Below are 21,528 nucleotides of genomic sequence, written 5' to 3'. Positions count from 1 at the left end.
CGCTCCCCAGGTCCAGAGCTTCCTGCGCGGCTGGCTGTGCAGGCGCAAGTGGAAGACCATCATCCAGGACTACATCCGCTCGCCGCACGCCGACAGCATGCGAAAGCGGAACCAGGTGGTGTTCAGCATGCTGGAGGCCGAGGCCGAGTACGTTCAGCAGCTGCACATCCTGGTCAACAACTTCCTGCGGCCGCTGCGCATGGCCGCCAGCTCCAAGAAGCCGCCCATCACGCACGACGACGTCAGCAGCATCTTCCTGAACAGGTGAGGCGGCCCGGAGATGGAGGGCCCCTGAGCTGCCGTCAGCCCGTCACCGTCACCGGGGGCGGAAGTCGCCCCGAAAAGCGGGGGCGCGGGGCGCGGGCGGGCGGGTGCGCGCCGCCGGGACGTCGCGTCCGGAGACGCCTCTGATCGACAGAGCCTGGGGGCGGGGTGCTGTCGGCATCGAGCGGGCACCTGCCGGGGCGCCGGACGCCTCCCCACGGCGCCCGCCGGGCCCTCGGCTAAGAATCGTTCCGCGCAGACGTCGGCAGAGCGGCCACCGAGCGCGTTTCGAATCGGCCTCCAGACGCGGCCGTAACCGCCTGGAGGCCGGGCTCCGTGCCAGCGGCCGTCTCTCCCGGAAGGGGACTCTGGCGCCCGCGTGGGGTTGGCGGCGCCCGGGGGCGAGCCAGCAGCGGCTCTTCTGCCGTCAACCGCGTGGTCGGGGGAGTTTCTCGAGAAATGGTTCAGATGCGCTTCTCAGTGGGTAGTAAAGTTGAGTAAACGGGATAAAAACGGGAAAAAAACAGACCGCAGTTTATAAGTGATTACCGCCCCCCCCCCCAGGAATTACAGCGGGTCACCGTGTGGCCCCTAGATGTTCATACAGCTGTGACCCGCCCGAAATACGCCCGGCGCAGCCGTGTCACTGGCCGAAACCGGCCCTCCACGGGAGGTCAGGACCCGGGGTCCCCGGGGACACAGGGCCCGTGGGGCGGCCACGGTTGACGGAGAGACGCAGATGGGGGTCAGAGGTCCAGCTGGAGAGGCCCAGAGTCACTGGAGTGGGTGGGCCTGAGGCCGAGGATGTGGCCGCAGCACCACAGCGGGGGCGGGAAAGAGACCATCCGGGAGGGGAACAGACTTCAGCCTCCTAAGACCTTCCAGAAACCGAGCCACTGGGCCTCACGAGGTTGCTTTTGAACCTGGTAATGTTGAACACGAGTTTTAAGCATTGCGCAAATGCTTCTATTCGTTTCTTGAGACAGAGAAAATCAGTTACTATCTTTTTGTGAAATCGGTAACGCTGCAGAAACTACAGCTGGATCTTTCAGGCGCGGTGGCTTGCCAGGTGTCCCGGGCAGCACGGCACGGTCCGTGGACACGCGCCTTGAGCGCCTGCGCGTCTCCATCTCGAGGTCTGGGGTGGAGCCCAGGGAGCTGCCTCTCCAGCAGGGTGACAGGTGCCGTGGGTCACGGGCCACGCTGCGGCGGGGAGCTTCATGTAACTGCGGGTGGCTCGCTGTCCTGGAGGCTCTGGGAGGCCCCAGGTGACCTCCCCGAACAACTCGGGGGGGTTGGGGCGCACACCTCGAAATCCTCATATGACTTTGGACTCCCCGAATCTTAACTACTAGGAGGCTGCCATTGACCCGAATTCTTGCTGGAAAAGTAGTCTATCTACGTGTATTTTGTACTCCACACGTATCACATATCGTATTCTCACAACGAACAAGCTGGAGAACGTCACCAGGAAGAGAAAATACCTTTGTGGCCGGACCGTGTTTATCAGAGAAGTCGCACAAAGTGGGTCTGCAGCCCACGGGTCAGCCGGGCCTGGAGGCGTCGTTACATCCGTGTCTCTCGCGGTTTTGGCCCAGATCGCAAGTCTTTGGTGAGCGTTCATCACAATCACTGAGAGAAGGGTGTGCTTTGGTACTTCCTTCACCTTCCCGTGATTTTGTCACACTTCACCTGTCTTTAACGGCGCCCGTTTAGCCTGGAATCTTCCGTCAAGAGTATTCGCATCAGCTCGCAACCTTTGTTCAGAAGTTGTTTGAAAAAAGCATCCTATGGTTTTATGTTTTTATCATTTAATGACTGCACGGATCAGGCCGGGTGCCTTTACCTGAGAACAGACAGGAAGGAAGGAGCCCCCTCCTCTCCCGGTGTCAGAAGGTCCCTGCAGGCCCTGTGCCCCCCGGTCGGCAGCGGGCCCCAGGCTGACAGGCACTCGCCTTCCAGGTCTCACTGATCTGCTCCAAACAGCAGCAGCCTGATCAATTAATTCCTAAGGCCTCCAGAGCGCCGACCTGATCGTCAGCAGGGGCCGGCGGAGGAGCATACAGGTGTCGGGGGGTCCAGGGAGAGGTCCGTACAGGGCACCCAGCACAGAGCCCCGCTCACGTTGCTCAGTGGGAGTTAGACGCTGAGGTCACAGCAAAGCCCCCCCAGGACGCCCCTGCGGAGAATGGAACCCACGTCGAACGGGGAGGGGGCATGTCCCCCCTCCTCCTGGAGGCCAGTGTCATTCTAGCACCCAAAACAGGCAAAGCATCTCTCCCACCAGATCTCATAGATACAGAACATTCCAGATTGAATCCAGAATTACATAAAAAGAACGGTACGTCATTACGCTGAGAAGGCAGGGCTGGTTCAGTATTGAGTCGGTCAACGTACTCTGTATTTCTGTACTGTTTTCAGTAGGAAAAACCAGTGAGCCTCGGGCCCCTGCCTCCCACCACAGCGCAGAGGTCGGTGTCTCACAGGCCAAAGGCAGAGGCCGCCCACCTACCAGAAGACATTTTGCACGTCACTTTCTGCTGGAGTTTCAGGCTCAAATGCACAGCCCCGTTAGAACCCCGCTGCTGACTGGGTAGCGTCGTCGGCCGGAGCTTGGGAAGAGAGCGCCCCTGGGCACGCAGGTGGGCGATCGGGAGGATGCCGCAGAGCGGGGAGGGGCTCGCTGTGCCTCTCCGCCAGGGAGGAGAGATCTTTCACATAAAGTGTGTGGCAGGTTTGTTCAGCCAGACCACAAGCTTGCAGACTGGCGCTGTTTCTCCGTGGTGAAAGCCACGCCCGGCCTCCGGTGCCGGGCACCACGGGCGATGCCGGTGAGCAGGGGCATCCCGCCAGGTGACAGATGGCTTGTCACCGAGGCCGCTGTGACTGGTGAGCAGGGCTGCCTGCAGCCCCGGGTCGAGGAGATTGGGGGGTCGGGGCGTGTGCACCATCGATGAGCCATGTCTGCGCGGGAGGGATGTGCTGAACAGAGGCAGCTAACTGGCCATGAATGGGCAGAGGGCAGGGTGGGAGTGACGGGGCCAGGCCCCGCCCACTTACCTCGCATTGGCCGTGGGTGAGTCGCGCCTTCTGGGCTCCGGTGGGGCGCCGGGTACCAGGAGCTCTTCCCAGGTGTATCCTGCAGACAGGTCACTGCCTCTTCCTTGAACACGCCTCCCACCCTGTGTCCTGGACGGGTGTCTCCACTCTGCCTCCATGTCTTTCCTTGGCTCGCGTCCCCGTATCCCTTGCCACCATCGGCTTGTGTCCCTGCTTATGTGTCCTCAGGGTCCTGTGCTGCCCTCGGTGGCAGCCATCACACTTAAATAATGACTTACTCCGTGTCTGAGTCCCGCTTGCTGTGGGTGGGTTCAGGGCCATAGCGTACAGCTGTACCAGCCACGCACTGCACAGCTCAGGGACACTATTCACGTGGACCAGGGATCAGCACACCTTTTCTGTAGAGGACCAGACAGATAGTTTAGACCGTGTGGGCCATGCGGTCTGTGCTGAAACTAAGCAGTCATGGGCGATCCACGAATGAATGGACGTGGCTGTGTTCCCCTAAGTCTCCGTTTATGGATGCTAAACTGAGTGTCACGTATGTTCCCATACTGTGAAATACTATTTGGTTCTTTCCAGACCACTTAAAAATGTAAAAATCCTCCTAAGCTTGAAGGCTATACAACAGAGAGTGGGCCACCCTTGGATGGAAAGGTTTTGTGTCGTAAAGTTGCCGCGTTCATCCAAGATACTCTGTAAATGCAACGTAATTCCAGTCCGTGCAGGATAGCAAGCCAGTCTTCAAGTTCAAATGAAGACGTACACACATATAAGTAACAGCATTTTAAAATTAGAACATTGAGGGGCGCCTGGGTGGCTCAGTCAGTTACGCGTCCGACTTCGGCTCTGGTCGCGCTCTCGCGGTCCGTGAGTTCAAGCCCCGCGTCGGGCTCTCTGCTGACAGCCTGGAGCCTGTTTCCGATTCTGTGTCTCCCTCTCTCGCTGCCCCTCCCCCGTCCATGCTCTGTCTCTCTCTGTCTCAAAAATAAATAAACGTTAAAAAAAATTAGTAAGAGGAAAGAGTCATTGGACACGGCTAGGCCATTCCCGAAAGAAGGAATTCAGATGGCCGATACACAGGAGAAGTGTTTGTTGAACGTAACAAGGCTTTTTTTAAAAGCAAACCAAAGCACAATGAGATAATTTTGTTTTCCTGTCAGGTGGGAAACGATGGTAATTTCTAGGTAGTAAGATTACAGGTGAAATTCTCACAGTGTATACTTTTAAAATGGATGCTTTGTCAGCTATATTTTTATAGTCCCAGCTTATGACGTTCCCAGCATGCTACTACAGAGGTCTGTGCAGTACTGGACTTTCAGAAGGTGCGTTTCCTTTTCGGTGCAGCCTGAGCAGTTGTCGGCTGGAGGTGCCTGGGGGTGGCTCCCCCGAGGGTTGCTGTGGCAACTCCAGGTAGTCCAGAGCCCCCGGGCTCCCTCAAGATCCCCTGAAAGTCCCCTAACACCCACTCTTCTGTCTCAGATCAGACAGTCTTCCCTTCGTGCATTCTCACACACCCTTGGGTCAGTCTCTTGATTTTGAACTGCCCGAAGGGTCTTCACATGTGGCCTGAAGGTTCTCGGAATTGATATTTGTACACTCAACAGACTAGTTCAGGGGCCACAAAGAGACAGAAACCAGCCCTGCCAAAAGTCACTGTAGGGGATTTGCCTAAAAATAAAAAATGACTTCAGACCAGAGTGTGGCCCCTGGCCGGAGATCCATGTGTTCCCACAGCTGGGGGTGTCTCTCATCGGGGGTTCATGTGTCCACACACATTGGGGATGTCCCTGGTCGGGGATCGGTGTGTCCCCACACCTGGGGGACCATTCTCGTGGGACTTCAGGGAGATGACAGTCAGGTTCAGAATGAGAACTCAGGTGTCCTCTACGTGGGTTCTTGATATGTTCCCCCGGTGCCACGTTTCCCTTCCAGTCTGTGTGTCTCGTGGGAATAATGGGGTCATGGGCTTTGCTGTTCAGCCTGAAGGCGGAGTCTGTCTCTGTCCCCGACTCCCCCACCCCACCTGCCCCCGCGGTCTCTGCCCTTCCCTCCCAGCCTCCTTCTCCCCCCGGGGTCACAGAGCCCCCTGCCTATCAGAGCCCCTCTATACCTGAGGGGTCCCCCACGTTCTGCTCCCCACATCCCTGCGCCCCTCAGCACCCTCCACCCCGGAGCGAGACCCCAGGGCACGTGGTGCTGGGAGAGGGGACAGTTCCTGCACCAGCCCCCCCTGGGGGAAAATACCCGGTGCCTGGAACAGCAGGACAAGGGGGCGGGGGCGAGAAGAGAGCACAGACACAGAGAACATTCCGGGGAGAGGGAAAGCGGGGCTCAGAGGCTCCGGCTGCCCCAACTCTTCCTCTCTGGGCCTCTGTTTTCCAGTCCAAGAATAGGGTGTACGACCTCAGCATCCTACGGGACTCCCCATCTGGTTCAGGACAAGCCCCAGATGCTCTGGGGAGACCCTGCACATCTCCCGGGGGGAGGGGGAGGGGAGCAATGGTTGGGGGGAGGGCCTCTAGGAGGAAGCAGGAGTCTGTCCCCGAGGAGACAAGCTGTGAGGACAGACTGGGCTGTGTTCTGGGGCCAGCTGCCTGCAGAGCCGTGGGCGGGGAGGGGGTGCCGGAGGGAAGCCAGGGCCAGTGTGGCTGCCTGGAGAGCACCAAGCTGCCAGCACAGCGCACATCCCCCGGCACGTCAGGGGGCGACGGAGCTGGTGCTTGGGGACACTGGGTCTTTTGCTCCCTTAACTTTGCCCCAAAGGGTGGTGGAGAGGGAGCGGTGACTGAGTGCCCCCCCCCACACTGAAATAGTCCCGTTAGTGGCAGGTGCGTCCCGTCGCACCTCCACGTTTTGTGTGAAAGACCCGAGGATCAGAGACGTTCGGCGTCTCGCTCGAGGTCACACGGCCAGGGAAGGGGCCTAGGCAGAGTGCAGCCCTGCTTCCTGTGGGTCTGAGGCCACAGCCTGTTCTGTACATCCCTCGATGGCCTTTACTCCACCAGAGCCCCCGTGTGACCCTGGGCTCCTCCAGGGGTCCCCAGGGGGCTCTCCCAGCAGGTGAGAACTTGCGGGCACAGGGAGGCCGGGAGCCAGTGCAGCGTTCAGGCTCCCGGGGCGCGGCCCCCACTTGAGGCCAAAATTCTCGATTGCTTTTTAACAAGGGTCCTGGTGTTCGTCCCACACCAGGCCCCACAGGTGACGCTGTCCGTGCTGACGGTGTTTGCGCTGAGGTCTCAGGGGAGAAAGGGGCTCGTTCCCAGAGCCCCGCAGGGTCCTCGGGGGGCTGGCTTGGGGCGGGGGCGCGGCGCCCTGGAGGGGCAGGGACCCCCCCCCCCCCCGGGGCGGGGCTCACCCCGCGCTTTCCCCTTTCAGCGAGACCATCATGTTCCTGCACCAGATTTTCTACCAGGGCCTGAAGGCCCGCATCTCCAGCTGGCCCACGCTGGTCCTGGGTGAGTAGCTGGCCCTCGCAGGGCCCCCGGCCGCCCACCTCCCCCCAGGGCCCTCGCCGGGGCCACTGTCCGGGCCGGTGGTGCTTCCGTCCTGGAGCAGCTCCCCCAGAAACCCACCGAAGCCCCCAGAGGGAGAAGAGAACACACGTGTTGGCAAACCCTGCATTTCTAGGAGGAAACGGCGTATTTTTAGGCACTTCTGTACTTTTCCCTTTTAAAAATAATATCTATGAACCCATTTGAGAAGATTTGAGAATCTAGAAAAGTAGAAAAGGTTTAAAAATATCAATCATCGTTCTCCTTCCAAAGATAAGTGCTATAAACATTTCAGTGTGTTTTCTTCCAATTTTTTTTCTATGCAGAGATCTTGGGTTTTTTTCCCCCATTTTACATAATTGCAAACATACTGAATTTAGATTCTGAATCTTGCCGTTTTATTTATTTTTATTTTTATTTATTGATTTATTTTGCCTAACTTCACAGCACCAGCGTTTTCTTACTCTGGAAGCATCCTTTTTGCTGGGTGCGTAATGCTTCGGTGCCATTGCTGGCTCAGAAGTAATGATTTCTGCCAGTGACGACTTCTCCTCACTATCAGTTTCCGAAAGTAGCGTTACTGACCCAAAGCTTCCCCGCCCTCGGGCCATGGACGCCTCTGACTGGGCAGGCGCTTTCTCTTGTGTTCTCAAGTCAGAGACCCCCACTGTTCCCAAGGTCAAAATCAGAGCAGCCTGGACAGACGGGGGCCACCCCTCCTGTCCTTCCCAGTCGAGGATGCCATCCACTGGGCAGAGGAATGCCCCGTCCAGCAGCCCCTGCCCAGAGTTTATGACCAGGACGCATGCTTTTCTTTCTTAACGGGGTTGAGCAGCGGTTTCGGCAGGTCTATCCCACCCGGCAAGTGTTGAGATCTAGGGAGAGTGGTTGGGCTTTACAGGGCTGGGAAGGCAGGAGGCCGGCGGGGGACCCACCTCACCGAAGCGGGTCTGGAAAGACGGGAACGGAGGGACACGTGGGGGAAGGGACGGGCTCGGGTGGGTGTGTGGTGTGGCAGGAAGCCGTGGAACATGCGGTCAGGAGACCTGCTTCCACGTCTGCCACAGAGTCCCCGCGTGACCTCGGCCATCACTTGTGTCACAGGTGGGACAGGCTAGGAGGGAGGCCTCCTGGGAGCCCTCGTGTGACATGGTGAGGGAGCCGGGGCAGGGGGCAGTTACAGCGGAGGCTTCGGCCGACCCCACAGAAACTCCAGAGCTGGGGTGATTCAGAGATGTCACAGACTGAGGCGGGGGCCCCCCCCCTTCACACCCCACCCGGGGCCCGCCGTCGGGTCGAGCATGACTTGGGCGAGGCCGCGTCCCTCCACAGAGAGCACTTCCAGGCAGGCCTCCCAGCTGGGAGCCGTCAGGGTGTGCGGCGTCCCGAAGGGGTGGGGGCCCCCGCTGCTGGCCCTCTGGCCCACGGGGGCCACCCCAGATGGGCCGTCTCCACGAGTCTGCGGTTCGGAGGTGGCCCCGGCGCCCCTCCGTCCGGCCCTGGATAGGGCGGTGGCACCCCGAGGCGGGACCCCCGGGCTTGGGGTCTGAGCCGGGCCCCGGGCCCCCGCCCCCCGCTGAGCCCGCCTTCCCCGCAGCCGACCTGTTCGACATCCTGCTGCCCATGCTGAACATCTACCAGGAGTTCGTGCGGAACCACCAGTATAGCCTGCAGATCCTGGCGCACTGCAAACAGAACCGGGACTTCGACAAGCTGCTGAAGCACTACGAGGCCAAGCCAGACTGCGAGGAGAGGACGCTGGAGACCTTCCTCACCTACCCCATGTTCCAGGTGCCGGACGCCTTCCCCTCCTCCCCCGTGTTCCGGGTCTCCTCCCCCGTGTTCCAGGTGCTGGATACCTTCCTCACCTACCTCGTGGTCCAAGTGGTGCCTGGGGGATGTGGCCGAGTGCGGCCACAGTGAGGAGGGGGCCTGGCCCTGCAGGGCGTGGAGGCTGCCCCGGGGCAGGCGATGGGGAGCTGGCCCCTGACCCTGGCCGCGCCCCCCCATCCAGCGCCGCAGAGCGGGCTCTCTGGGCGGGTGCAGGCCCTGCCACGGGGCCCGAGCCCACCAGCCTCCGTGGGATGCTGCAAGGGACAGAGTGCAGCCAGTTCCCTCCCCAGCCCTGCTCCTGGGAGTCCTCCCGGCTGAGGGCCCTTCTTTCCTCCTCTCTCTGTCCTTCCGTGCTACTGCTCTGTGTCTCCCTGTCCGTCTCCCCATCCCTGCCTCTGCCCCCTGCCCCTTCCCGCCACAGATTCCCAGGTACATCCTGACGCTGCACGAGCTCCTGGCCCACACCCCTCATGAGCACGTGGAGCGGAACAGCCTGGACTATGCCAAATCCAAGCTGGAGGAGCTGTCCAGGTGAGCCTGGCCCTGGGCGCCCCCAGCAGGAACTTCCAGCCCCAGGTGGTAAAAGCTGGGGGTCAGGGTCAGGGTCAGGGTCAGGTCAGGGTTGGGAGGAAGGGGCTCAGCCTACGCCAGCGGGAGGCAGAGCCCCTCGAGCAGACTGACGGTTCGATGCTCGCGCCTGAGCGGGCACCGGGCAGGATGGCGTGGCCCGTGTGTGCCCGGTGTGGATGGTCCGGGGAAGGGCACCCACAGGAGCCATTGGCTCTGTCCTCCAGCGTAAATGTATCAGCCCCGTGGCTTCATGTGCCCGAGACTCTGGTCAGCGACCCCACACCTGGCCCTCCCCGCCCCCCCCCCCCCCGCGCCCCATCTCCAAAGCCGGGGAGCCCGCCTTCTGCACGGGCAGAAGCCAAGGGGCCAGTGTGGAGGAGCGGGCTGACCCCTCTCCCGGGACCCTGGGCGTCGGTCTCAGGCCAAACGCCTTGGCTCCCGTATGCCCCCTGCACCCAGGCAGGAGATAGATGATGTTGGCCGGTGGCAGATGGTGGCCGTGGGGGTGGGGGTGGGGGGTGAGGCTCAGATTCCAGGTGCATTTTGAAGGCGGAACCAGCAGGTGTCTCTGGCGAGTTAGGCGCAGCCGCAGGGACTGGAGGCCGGGGCTGCCGGTGGCCAGGACGGAGACTGCGGAGGGCGGTTTGAGGGGGAGTCCTTCCTGTTCCTTGGAATCTCCCTGGGGCTGGGCTGGACCTGAGACAGACGGATGGCACAGAGGCAGGCACAGGAGGGGGCAGGGCACTTGTGTCTGGGGGTCAGAGGTCGCCAGCTCAGAGACGGGCCTGTCAGGAGGCTGGTGAGACCACCAGGGATGAGGGCTGAGCCCCAGGGGCTGCACCACCTGGAGCCCAGACCTAAGGGGCCCTGAACCCTGCAAAGGAGGCTCGGCCCGCAGGGTGTGGAGCCCCCGTCCTGCCTGGGCCCCATCAACCACTCGTGCCCTGAGAGGCTTCCCCAGGCTGACGAGGGGCCGCCGGCCGGGCCACAGCTCCCACCTGGGCAGAGGGAGGACGGGCTGGTCCAGGGTGGGGTGAGGGTGTCCTCAGGGCGTGATTTCAGACAGACAAAACCACTGGGGAGTGGGCACCTCGTCCTATCAAGTCCCAGGGAGCTGTCTCCGCACGTTCCTCCCCCAGGAGAAGCCTTGGGGCCCCCGTGAGGCAGCGAGCCTCCTTGTCACTGCTGGGCACCCCGGCCTGTGCAGGCAGGGGTCCAGGGGGCACATGCAGGTCGAGGTGTTTGGCCGAGACCCCGACTCCCTTCCCCCGTCGTCCTGAGCACTTGGCCGGCTCTTCCTCTGTCCCAGCCAGTGACCTGCCCCTGGGCCCTGAGCGAGGCCCTAACCGCACAGGAGGGAGCTTTCCTGTCTCCATGGCAACAGCCCTGTCACCCCCCACCCTGCCTGGGGCCCTGAGGAGAGCTTCCAGCCCCCCTGAGCTGTGCTCACAGACCCCTCCCCAGGACTGGCCCTGCCCTCACTGGCTGGGCTCACAGAGAAGCAGGCACCACCTCCAGCCGTGTGCAGCCTGCGCCCGGACGCAGACCCCGGCCCCGGGCTGGCACGGTCCGATCAGCTGCACCTCGCGTTTATCTGACGACAAGACCAGTTTCGCTACTTGGTTATCACCCCTTATTTTTCACTAAATACAGCCCTCTCCCAGGAGAATCCGCATCCTCAACAACAACAAAAAAAAAGGTTCCTGTTACCCTTGGCTGCTGAATCCCTTCCGGGGCGCCAGCACAGCCCCACTGGTCCCTCCCGGAGGAGGGCTGGGGCCTGGGCTCTGAGGACAGCATCGCGGGGACACCAAGGCCCAGGCCACATGCCCCGTCTGATAACCAGAAGATGAAACGGATAGAAACACGCGTTCAGTGACCTGTGGTCAGTGACCGCTGCCCTTTGCTGAAGTGCGGGCCGTGCGCCAGACGCAGGGTCAGCGCGTGGAGTGCATCATCCCCCGTCCTCCCCATCCCCCAGGGTCCTCCCCTCCGGCCAGCTCAGGACAGAGGCGTGGACTCACCGCTCAGTACCGTGCAGCTTCCACGGGCCGCCCCTCCCGCTGTCTTGGGTTCGGACTTTGTAAACCACACGCACTGACCTTCTCTCTTGGCTTCCTAGTTGTGGAATCAGACAAAACGGGGCTTTGTGCCTCTCGTGGAGTACGTGGGCGCTTTTTCCAGACCCCTCTCCAAACTTACCCGTCACCTTCCTGACCCCCCAGAAACTCACGGCCCCCTTTTCTGCAAAGCTTATTTAAAAGCAGGTAAATGGCGCCACCTCCTGGAGAGGATGGGTGCCACCGCGGTCAGAACAGGACAAAGGAGAGACGCCCAGAGTCTCAGAATAATGGCCGGCTTGTCCTGCTTCCCTCCCTCATGGGCTGGAGCCTGTGGACTCAAGTCAGGCTTCCCCTGAGCCAGCTGGGTTGCTGGCACCCCAAAACGAAGTCCAGAACCCAAACAACATTAAGGAAACAACCGTATAAAGAGCATTAAAGGAAAGCCTAGCAAGTGCAAAGGCCCTGAGGCAGAGGTGAACATGGTTTGTCCTGTGGATGGAAATAAGGCCAGCAGGGGCACATGGGCCGGAACAGTGAACAAGGGACGTTTGCTATGCTCCCATCTTCCTCCACAGTCTGCCGTCTGTTCCAATGGGTCAGACGTTTAGATCAGACACACTTGCTTCCTAATTGTTAATCTCCATTTCCTTTTCTCTGGAATAAGAACGTTTGCCTCCTTGGGTCTCCCGAAGAATAAAATGAGATCGTGCCTGTCGAGCATCCTGCACACAGCGGGCACTTGATGAATGCATGCCGTCTCCCCCTTCGCGACTGCAGGCTCAGAGAATCCAGGGGCCGGCCTTTCCTGCTAGGACTGCCAAAGGCCTGGCCGTTCCCTCCTTGTGCCTCTGACTTCTTTCCTGTCCCTGCAGGATAATGCATGACGAAGTGAGCGAGACAGAGAACATCCGGAAAAATCTAGCCATCGAGCGCATGATTATCGAAGGCTGTGAAATCCTGCTGGACACCAGCCAGACTTTCGTGAGACAAGGTACGTCCCCTGGGCCCTGCCCTCCCCCGCCCCAGGCAGCCCCAGGGACACCTCCAAATGGCATGTCTGCTGAGCGTCTCGGGGCCGCTGGAGGCCTGTGGACGTCGTACCCACACCTGCAGACGCAGACACCGTTGGCCTCCGGGTTCCTTTTCCCCAGAGGGGAACACACTCCTTCCCAGGCGGCCCGGTCTGTCGTGTGTCCCCGTGAACACGGACACCACGTTCTGGGGAGAGAGTAGGGAGCAGAGGACGAGGGCAGGTGCGGACAGGCCTGAATCTAGCGTTCCCAGCCCCGAGGAAGGCGGTGTGGCTCAGTGCCCGTGTCCTCGGCCTCTCGGGGACGGTCACGTTCACGGTGGCTCCCTTTCCTCGCCTGGGAGGTGCAGCCCCACTGAGGGCCAGCGGGGCGGGGGGCTGGCTGCTGGTGCCAGGACGTTGGGGCCTCGGTGCTTCTGAGGGTTGTCCCATCCAGAGCCCACGTCCCGTGGAGACCGGCTTGTGCTCGCCCGCGTCAGAGGTCCCTCCGTCCGGCCCTGGGCTTCTCTGGCCAGAGGGAGAGCTGCCCACGCCTCCTGCAGCCTGGGCAGCTGGCCCTGCGGGTGTCCTCGGCCTGGAGTTTTACTCTGAGGCCCCGTGTGACCCCCGTGCCCTTCCCCCGTCCACCCTGCCTGAGTTGGGCGGCACCGGGCCCACGCTGCGGTGGCCAAAGAACGGCCCCTCCTGGCACGGGCAGCATCCCCGCAGACCGGGAACCTGCTCTGTTCCCCGAGCAAAGTGCTTCCTCCTCTCCCGTGGGGCTGTGCTGGACCTGGAACCAGGCAGGGGGAGTAGGCCGGTCCCCCCTCCAGGAGCGAACATTGCAGGGGATCCTGAGGAGACAGACGCAGGACAGGGCTCCAGGCAGCACCGGACGGGGCGGGAGGCAGGGTGAGGGGAGTCGGGCAGGCCTTCCTGGGAGGGAGGCACAAATGGGGGAGTTCACGAGGTGGAAAGGAGGGGCTTTCCCGCCAAGGAGCGGCACTCGGAGCCACAGCTGAGCGAGGAGGGAGCGCAGAAGAGTGCCGGGCAGGTGCCTGACCGTCCGGAAGGCCCAGGGGGAGGAGGGGGAGGAGGGACGTGCGAGGCGGGAGCAGGGGCAGCAGGTGGCTTCTTCCCCCGGATGGCCCTGCCCGGGAGTGGCCTCCCGCACGCGGTGTCAGGGACGGGGCCGGCGTGCTGTGCCTGAGCAGTCGTGTCTGCTGTGGCCGCGGGGCCGTGCCTGGTGCTGAGCCTTCCGCTCTAGAGCCGGCTCCCCACGTGTGCTGCCCCCACCCCCACCCAGCCCTGCATTCCCGCCACGGGGGACCTGTCCTGGAGGCTCCTCCACTTGCCGGGGCCCCGGCAGGGGGCCGAGGGGTCCTGCAGGGACTGGTTGACGGGGCTGAGAGAGCGTCCGGGGTGCACCTGCTACCAGGACCCGGGACTCCCCCCTCCCGGCATCGTGACCCACCTGAGAGCTGGCCGGCGGCGGGCGTGGCTCTGGGAGGTGGGCTCAGGGTCTGCCCTCCACCCACAGGCTCCCTCATCCAGGTGCCCATGTCTGAGAAGGGCAAGATCACCAGGGGCCGCCTGGGGTCTCTGTCCCTGAAGAAAGAGGGCGAGCGACAGTGTTTCCTGTTCTCCAAGCATCTCATCATCTGCACCAGGGGCTCTGGCGGAAAACTGCACCTGACCAAGGTGAGGGCTGCGGGGGCTGCAGAGGCTCGTGGCGGGCACCACCACGGGGGCCCGGCTGACCCTGACCTGGGGCCCAGACGGCGGGCCGGGGATCAGACACACGAGAGTGCACACGTGTGTGCTGGTCTGACGGGCGGGTCAGAGAGAGCTGGACACAGCCGGGTTTTCTGCTGGAGAAATCATGGGGAACAAGGGAGCGCGTGTCAGGACCCCCAGAGGAGCCCCCGACCGCTGGTGCCAGGGCAGAGGGCCCGGGGGTCTAGACAAAGCGCTGAGAGGCGCACGCGTGTGTGCGCGTGTGTGCGTGTGAGGGGCCAGGTGGAGGACGGCACCTGCTGAGGCCGGAGCAGCGCCCAGAGCCTCCGCTCGGGAGGAGCTCGCGCAGCGGCTCGCGGGGCATCCCAGGCACGACGTGCCAGCAGGAGAGCAGACACGAAGGGCCGTCCTCGGGACCCCGCGGCCCTGCAGGAGACCGCACGCGCTCTGCTGATGGGCCCGTCCCCAAAGCAAGGGGGAACGCTCGCTGGCAGGGGGATGCCGTGATCGCGGAGGTGGTTTTCCCAGGGGGAGACTTACCCCCCACACGGATGTGCTGACCCTGCAATTTCCCCAAACGAGGGGAACTCGACAGTGTGGTCGTGGGGGACTGCGCTCCGCCTCCCTGGGACAATTAAGTAGTCACAGAGGGCAAAGGTGACGGGGAATCAGCACCTCAAACGCCTCCTGCTCCTTCACAGACCACAGGGCCTTGGCTCATACTGCCCCCTTCTTTCTCCCCTGGAAGACCGCCTTCCTGTCCTTCGTGGCTACTCAGGTGCCACCTGCTGTCAGCTTGCACCCAGCTTGGCACATTGCTTATCTCACTGCCCCGAGTTCAGGACCTGGCCCCGACTCAGTCTCTCACACGCACGGGAGCCTGGAACAGCCCAGAACTGCCCCTGCCCGTCCCTCCCTAAGTTCCCTGTCTGCAAAGCAGGGGTGACCATCCTCACCAGAGGCCCTGCAGAGGCGCAAGCAGCTGGCGGTGGGGGCACATCTTCCCTGTCGAGGCAGAGCACCTGTGAACCACGGTCTCCCAGGGAAGCGCGCTTCGGAGGGTCTCGGGTCCGAACACGCGGCGGCGGCCTAGAAAAGGCCGGAAGGTGCCCTCGATTAAGCCACAGCCTCGGACAAGCCGCTCTTCCAGACCCGGGATGCCTGGCCCAGAATGCACAGAGACGCTACGAGATGCTGTGGCTGCGGGGAACGCACCGCTTATGTTGACACGTGCACAAATCGGCCGTTTGGCTGCACGAGGGGAAGTCAGCTTACGGCGAACGCTCCAGTTTCGACCGAATTCCGGGTCAGGGAGAGCTCTCCGTATTCATTAGCTCCGGAGTCTCGGTTGAGGATCTCTGTCGGGCTGGGGGGACGTTTCCTGCAGGCGGGGGTCAGCGGGGCAGGTCGAACTGGAGATGCTGCCTGAAAGCATGTGTCTTTCCCTTTGTCGTATTTTGGTTGGGGGTGTTTGTTCGGGCTTTTAAAGTTTTTCTCATAAGGAACACGGAGATGCTCGTCAAGTCCCAGCACCCGCTCCTGCCAGCAGGTGCCTCACCAGGCCTCGGTTAATCCATCTGCGTGATGGGGGTGAAAACGCGTCCCTCGGGGATGCCGTGAGCGTGAAGCAAGGGCGTGTCATGGTGCCTGGGACACAGTACCTGCTCGGCGTGTAACTGTCGTCGTCACTTTCAGTTACGTGGTCGTGAACTTGTAACGATACTGGCGGTAGCGAGCCCTTGCGTAAGCGTTACCGTGGGCCAGACGCTCCCCCAAGTGCGCACACTCAACTCCTGGAACGACCTGCCGAAGCCGATACGGTTACTTCCCCGTTTTACGGATAAAGGACCTGAGGCGTCTGGAAGCCCGCAAGCGGCAGAGCGGGGTTTTGGTCCCGGGCCAGCAGTCTGGCTCCAGAGTCTGTGTCCTTGAACTACAGGCTCAAGGTCAAGCTGTAAAACTACCCTAAGGTCTTCCAGAAGGAAGAGCGCGTCAGAGCTAGATGGGGCTTTACAGATGGTCAAGCCCGGGGCTCGCCCGAGGCCACCGAGCAGCAAAGCGAGAAGCAGAACCCAGGATTGGGGACACCCCGATGCCCCCTCCGGTCCCCCTGCCCCCCGGGCTGCCGTCCCTGCAAACACCTGTGTGGAGATTGAATGTGTGGCCAGCGTCTCTGTCGCCATCAGTTATTACGTTACTTACCCACTTATCCGCCCCGTGGGACAAATTACCCACATCCGAGGTCTCAGCTTCTGAGTGAGGAAGCTTGGAGCCCCCGGCTGGGCGGGTGGGGCCCGGGGTCTCTCGAGCTGGAGTCCAGGCTGAGCTCTCCCACCGTACCAGCCTTCCTGCTGTGGCTCCCCCAGAACACGTGGTCCCAGGGACCCCCGCAGAACAAGCAGGGGGCTGTGGCTCCCACAGGTGCACAGCATCTGAGACACAGGTGACCGAGTCCGGCCCGCACTTGGCAGGGAGGGGAGTGGACCTCAGCTCTGTTGGGGGGGGGAGGGGCGTCGGCATCCTGCACCCGCGGCTGTGGTCCCTGTTCACCACGGTGCCGGGGCATCCGATGCGCGGAGGTGCTCCCACTCTCAGGGACCCAGATGCCCCCGATAACGGGCAACCAGTAGGTTGCGACCCCAGCTCTAAGGATCCAGGTGACCTCAGGCGTGATCCCCGTCTCCGATCTCGTCTCCTCATCTGTAAAATCAGAACGAGACGTGTGCGGAGTCCGATAAACCCGTGTCCAAGCTGCAGACGTGGAGTCTCAGCCCAGAATCGGGGATTCCGCGGCCCCCGCCCCACCCACCCTTGACCCTCGTCCCTGGAAAGCCCCCGAGACAGTCCCGCCTGATCTGCTTCGTGGGGGCCCCGATGCGAAGAGCACGTCCTTCCACGTGGGAACCAGAGTGCCCGCGCGGAACATGACGCACACAGCCTCGCGCTTGTATGGCCGTGCCACGCCCCCGTCCCGGGGCCCTTCACCGGCCCGTGTCCTGGTGACTCGAGGTGGCCCTGCTGTCTTTCAGAACGGGGTCATCTCCCTCATCGACTGCACCTTGCTGGAGGACCCAGAGAGCACGGAGGAAGAAGGTAGGGCTGGGGGCCACACGCTCTTGGACCCAGGGAAGCCAGGCCCGCAGTGGGAGAGCCTTGGTCCGCTTCCCTGTTCCTCCCACACTCTTCGGGCCCCCTGAGTGGTTGGCACCGTTCAGTCTGGGGTCACTGCACTCCACCGAGCACGTCCACAGGTGCCACGCACGGGTCTGCCGAGCACCCCCACGCACAGGTCCGTGGGCGCCACGCACGAAAGGCCGGAGAGGCCCTGGGCCTGCTCTGTCCTCCAGTGGGAAGTGTGGGGACATGTGACACCAGCAGGGGGGGACACAAGGGGGGTTGCCCAGCTGTGGGGGAAGGGCTCTGTGGGATTTCCCTCCCCGGCTCCCTGGGGGACGGGGTCATTGTTTTCGGTTACAGGGTGGGGTCACTAGTGTCACTTGATTGGGCTAAGGTTGGTCCTCGTGTCCCTTCTTCACTGCCCCCCCCCCCCCGGGGCACAGGACCCTGTGTCTTCACCCTTCCCCAGACTGGGGTGCCCCGGAACAGGGCTGAGCCACCTTGGATCCTGGTCCGGGCCTGGGGCTTGGGCTAGGGGTCTGCCAGGTGCCGGGAGCCTCGTCCACACACACTCAGGCCTGTGCCCCCGGTCAGCCCCGGTGGCAGGGCTCTGTGCCTTCCCTGCACGTCCACTGGAGCCGAGCCAGGCAACCCCCACGGGAAGCATAGGCTCGGTCTGTCTGGAGCGTCCTTTGCCGCGGAACCTTCTCCAGTCGTGGCCTCGGCTGGGCCACGGGAAAGCCCAGGCTTCAGTGCAGTGGTCAGGCCCCAAAGCCACTTTCCCTCCGGGGCCAAGGGAGGTAGAGGCCCTGCGCTGTGCAGCCCCCCCTTAGCACCCTTGCTCACAGGCGGGCACCCCGCTTCTCAGAAGACCCACCAGCATCCCCTCCCCACGTCACCACACGGAACAGGCTCCCCTGTGCCCAGCAGGAAACCCTGAAATCCTGGAGGGTCCCAACTGGAAGGGACGGGGGCCCCGACGCCACATGGTCTCTGGACGTGCACAGGGGCGTCCGCGTCTGGGGCGGGAAGGGCGCCCCCCACGGCCGCGTAGCGACCGCAGGACAGAGCCGGGCTTCTGCGTCGTTCCACCAAGTGGTTCCCCAGTTCACAAGGGCACAGTGAAGGCATCCTAAACTGTGAGCTCGGTCTTCCAGCTCCCAAGACTTGAAGGAAGCTCCCAGGTGGAGAACAGTAACGAAAATGCAGAGAAGGCGCTTTGCTCTTGGGGAGGCCCACACTGAGCTCGGTGTCTGGTCGGGGCCGCAAAAGTGCGAGATCTGAAGTTCCCCATCCAGCCCCGCCTGGTACCACCCTGGGATGGCGGGAGGGCCCGGCCCCGAGGCCCTTCTCATCCTGGCCTCGCTGCCGCCCTGCGGGGGGTCTCCAGGACATTATCACTCGTGACCTCAGCTACCCCGAGATGTGACAAGGGCAGGGGGGTGCCCACAGCTCTGTTGCCGGACCGCCCACGTGTTGTAAGCTGCTTCTCAGCCCAGGTCCTTGCTTTGTCCGTCTCGAGGAGGCTCCCCTCCCCCCGGGAGGGGGTGCAGGGGAGAATGTCTGATACAGCGAGTGGCCAGGTGCCCACTCCCTCCAACACCACTGTCCTCCAGGGGGTAAGACAGACAGGGCCTTGTCAGAGGTTTCCCGACTCGGAGAGACCCCACTCATGCTAACTCTGTGTTTTGCCAACCGGAAGCCAAAGGGTCCAGCCAAGACATAGACCACTTGGATTTTAAGATCGGAGTGGAGCCCAAGGATTCCCCGCCTTTCACAGTCATCCTGGTGGCCTCGTCCAGACAGGAGAAGGCGGCGTGGACCAGTGACATCAGCCAGGTGAGCAGGGTCACCTGTTCCTAGGAGTGGCAGGGGAGGAGAGTGGGGGGGACGGGCTCCATGTGCTCCAGGAAAAGACACAAGTTCCCTCCAAGTGCTGCCCTCACGTTGGCAGAGTGGGAGGAGGACCCTTGGCACCTGGATCTCATGCTACAGTGATTTTTAAAAGTCCAGGTTTTTGAGCTGCCCCCAGGCCCCAGCAGACTTACCGGATGCAGGTGCATTTTAGCACATGCCGCGGGCCATTGGTAAGCACAGAAAAGTCTGAGCATCCTAAGCCCAGGGGTGCTGGAGACCAAAGGCCCCACACGGCCTCGGGTCAGCTGCACAGAGCGCCTCGGCCTCCACCGGGCCTGCCCAAGCGTTAGGGCCGTGAGCACAGCAGGCAGGGAAAGCGCAGGCTTCCCAGGGAGGGGTGAGCAGAGCCGGCAAGCCACGGACTCCTGTGAGACCAGGCAGAGTCTGTCTGGAAGTCAGACAGGGAGTCTGGGACATGGGAGTCTGGAAGAGGCTGTCGGCGCACTGGGCTCCAGGACAGGTGGTGGGTTAGTACAGCCCCTCCCTGCAGCCAGGAACCCCTCCCCGGCCGTCTGCCTGCGGCCTGCCCTCCGCGGGGTGAGGGAGCAGCGGACGGCAAAGCTGGGGGTCCGCTCTCTTTAATGCTGGGCCCCCCGCCCCCGCCCGCCCGCTCCCCCAGCTCCCTGGCCTGCTGCCCGTCCGGAAACGCCGGAAGAACGAGGCAGGACAGGGTACCGTGTGGAAGATGTGTGCTCTTTCTGGGAGCCCAGCGTGCCCCAGAGAAACCCGGAAAACCAGACACTAGGAAAGAGTGCTGATCCCAGCAGGCGTCAGGGCCCCCAGCCCGTCCCCGGGACCCCTCATGCCTCTGGGGAACTCCATCCACAGCCAGGCGCCCTCAGTTTTGGTGTTGCTGGTAGAGGCAGAGCCGGAGGAGCCTAAAAGCTGCGGGGTGGAGACACTGGGCTGGGCAGTGCAGGGAACAGGAACCTTCCTCTGAAAGTCCCGCCCCCCCCCCTCCCGGGGCACAATTAGTTCGGCCCAGGTCCTCAGGCGCGCGAGGACCCCGCGTCAGGCTGGGCACGCCGGCTACCCCCTTGGCGGCGGCCGGGCTCTGACCCTGGGCCTCCCTGATTCCAGTGTGTGGACAACATCCGCTGCAACGGCCTCATGATGAACGCATTTGAGGAGAATTCCAAGGTCACCGTGCCGCAGATGATCAAGTGAGTGCCCGCCGGAGCCTGCTCGCGGCCTGGGCAGCAGCAGGGGCCCCGGGCCGGCCGGCCGCTGGGCCTCCCCGGGGTGCTGGGCCGCGTCTGTGCGGTTTGGGGGTGTCTGCCTGCTTGTTGGTGTTGACTTAACGTCCGTTTGGACGACGGCTTTGGCTTCGTTTCTGTTTCATAAAACGTGGATTTTCGCGGCAGGCTGTTTAAACGACGGCACAGGTGAAGCTTCGTGCTGCCTTTTTTTTTCTCAAGTGGCTATTTTTCTTCTTCTAATTACGAAACGAGAACACTGCAGAAACACGGGCCTCGGGAGCCGCGGTGTTTGTCTCAGCAGGTGCAGGGGCGAGGGGGCCGCAGGCCACACCGTCCGACCTCCCCGGCCACCGGGCCTGCTCCTCCCCCGGCCCCTGGCCTCACCCTCCTCCTGCCCTGTCCTGGCGGCGGCCCGCGGGTCCCTGACGCCCCGGGGGCCTCAGGCCCGTGCTTCAGCCCCGGCGTGAAGGCGCCTCTTGTGCGCACAGGGCCGGGGAAGCCCAGGCAGGGTCGTGCGCGCAAGGTCTGCTGAGCGTTCGGGCGACCCCGGGAGGTGGCGTTCAGCTCCGTGACGGCACAGCGGGGGCCGGCGGAGCCCGAGGAAGGTGTGAACGTGAGGGCAGCATCCCGGTCCCCGGCCCCGGCTCCGTGTGTCACGACGGACGGTGACGTCACGTTTCCGAGCTCAGGCTTCTCGCGAGCGGGAGATGGCGATACCTCCTGGATTTGTGTTGCTGGGGGTCCGAGGACGTGCGTGTTTATCCTTTACGTGCAGAGAGCTGGTGGTGGTCCTGCAGTGAGTGTAAACGCCTCCAACGGCCCGCTCGGGAAAGCTCAGGTGTGCCTGAGCCTGCGTCCTGAGCCGCGTTCCCCGTCAGCCCGCTCTCGGAGGGCCCAGCGCAGCAGCTTGCTGACCCAGCCTGTGCTCTCTGATGCAACGAGACAAAAGGGAGGGCTGTTTTCACGAGCAAATTAAAATCGCGCGGAATTAAGGCTGAACGTAGAGCGGAAGCCCACTCGTCTGCCCAGGACGCCTCTTGAGGCTGCAGAAGCGAGCGAGGTGTCGCCTGTGAAGGTGAAAATAGTGACAGAGCGAAGGGAACGTCCAAACGGAAGGGATGTGCCGAGGGCACACAGCCCCCAGGCTCCAGGGGGAGCGGCCACGGTGGGCGGTCCTGCGAGAACGTGGGAGCAGCGGCGATCAGACGTGCTCTGTACTCACCCTGCAGTGAGAGACGCGCGCGGGAAGTGATGAAACACCGCCG

General features: G+C 62.6%; 1 protein-coding gene and 1 pseudogene across 2 annotated transcripts in view; both read left to right on the top strand.

Annotated features, from left to right (window-relative positions):
* The window catches only part of RASGRF1 (Ras protein specific guanine nucleotide releasing factor 1), a 97,277-nt gene that overhangs the window by 41,100 nt on the left and 34,649 nt on the right, over window positions 1-21,528 (top strand). For both annotated transcript variants that reach the window (XM_040493447.1, XM_040493446.1), the window contains exons 5-13: window positions 11-264; window positions 6,703-6,782; window positions 8,416-8,609; window positions 9,073-9,182; window positions 12,157-12,275; window positions 13,834-13,994; window positions 17,060-17,123; window positions 18,850-18,986; window positions 20,145-20,227. In XM_040493447.1, coding sequence (XP_040349381.1) covers window positions 11-264; window positions 6,703-6,782; window positions 8,416-8,609; window positions 9,073-9,182; window positions 12,157-12,275; window positions 13,834-13,994; window positions 17,060-17,123; window positions 18,850-18,986; window positions 20,145-20,227 — 1,202 coding nt within the window. The remainder of the gene's footprint in view (window positions 1-10; window positions 265-6,702; window positions 6,783-8,415; window positions 8,610-9,072; window positions 9,183-12,156; window positions 12,276-13,833; window positions 13,995-17,059; window positions 17,124-18,849; window positions 18,987-20,144; window positions 20,228-21,528) is intronic.
* Window positions 14,511-14,659, top strand: LOC121042630 (uncharacterized; annotated as a pseudogene).

Source organism: Herpailurus yagouaroundi, unplaced genomic scaffold, assembly GCF_014898765.1.
Source record: "Herpailurus yagouaroundi ecotype Mexico unplaced genomic scaffold, PumYag 185, whole genome shotgun sequence".
Taxonomy (NCBI): Eukaryota; Metazoa; Chordata; class Mammalia; order Carnivora; family Felidae; genus Herpailurus; species Herpailurus yagouaroundi.
The sequence above is the reverse complement of the archived record's forward strand: the minus strand, read 5'-3'. Positions and strand labels throughout refer to the sequence as shown.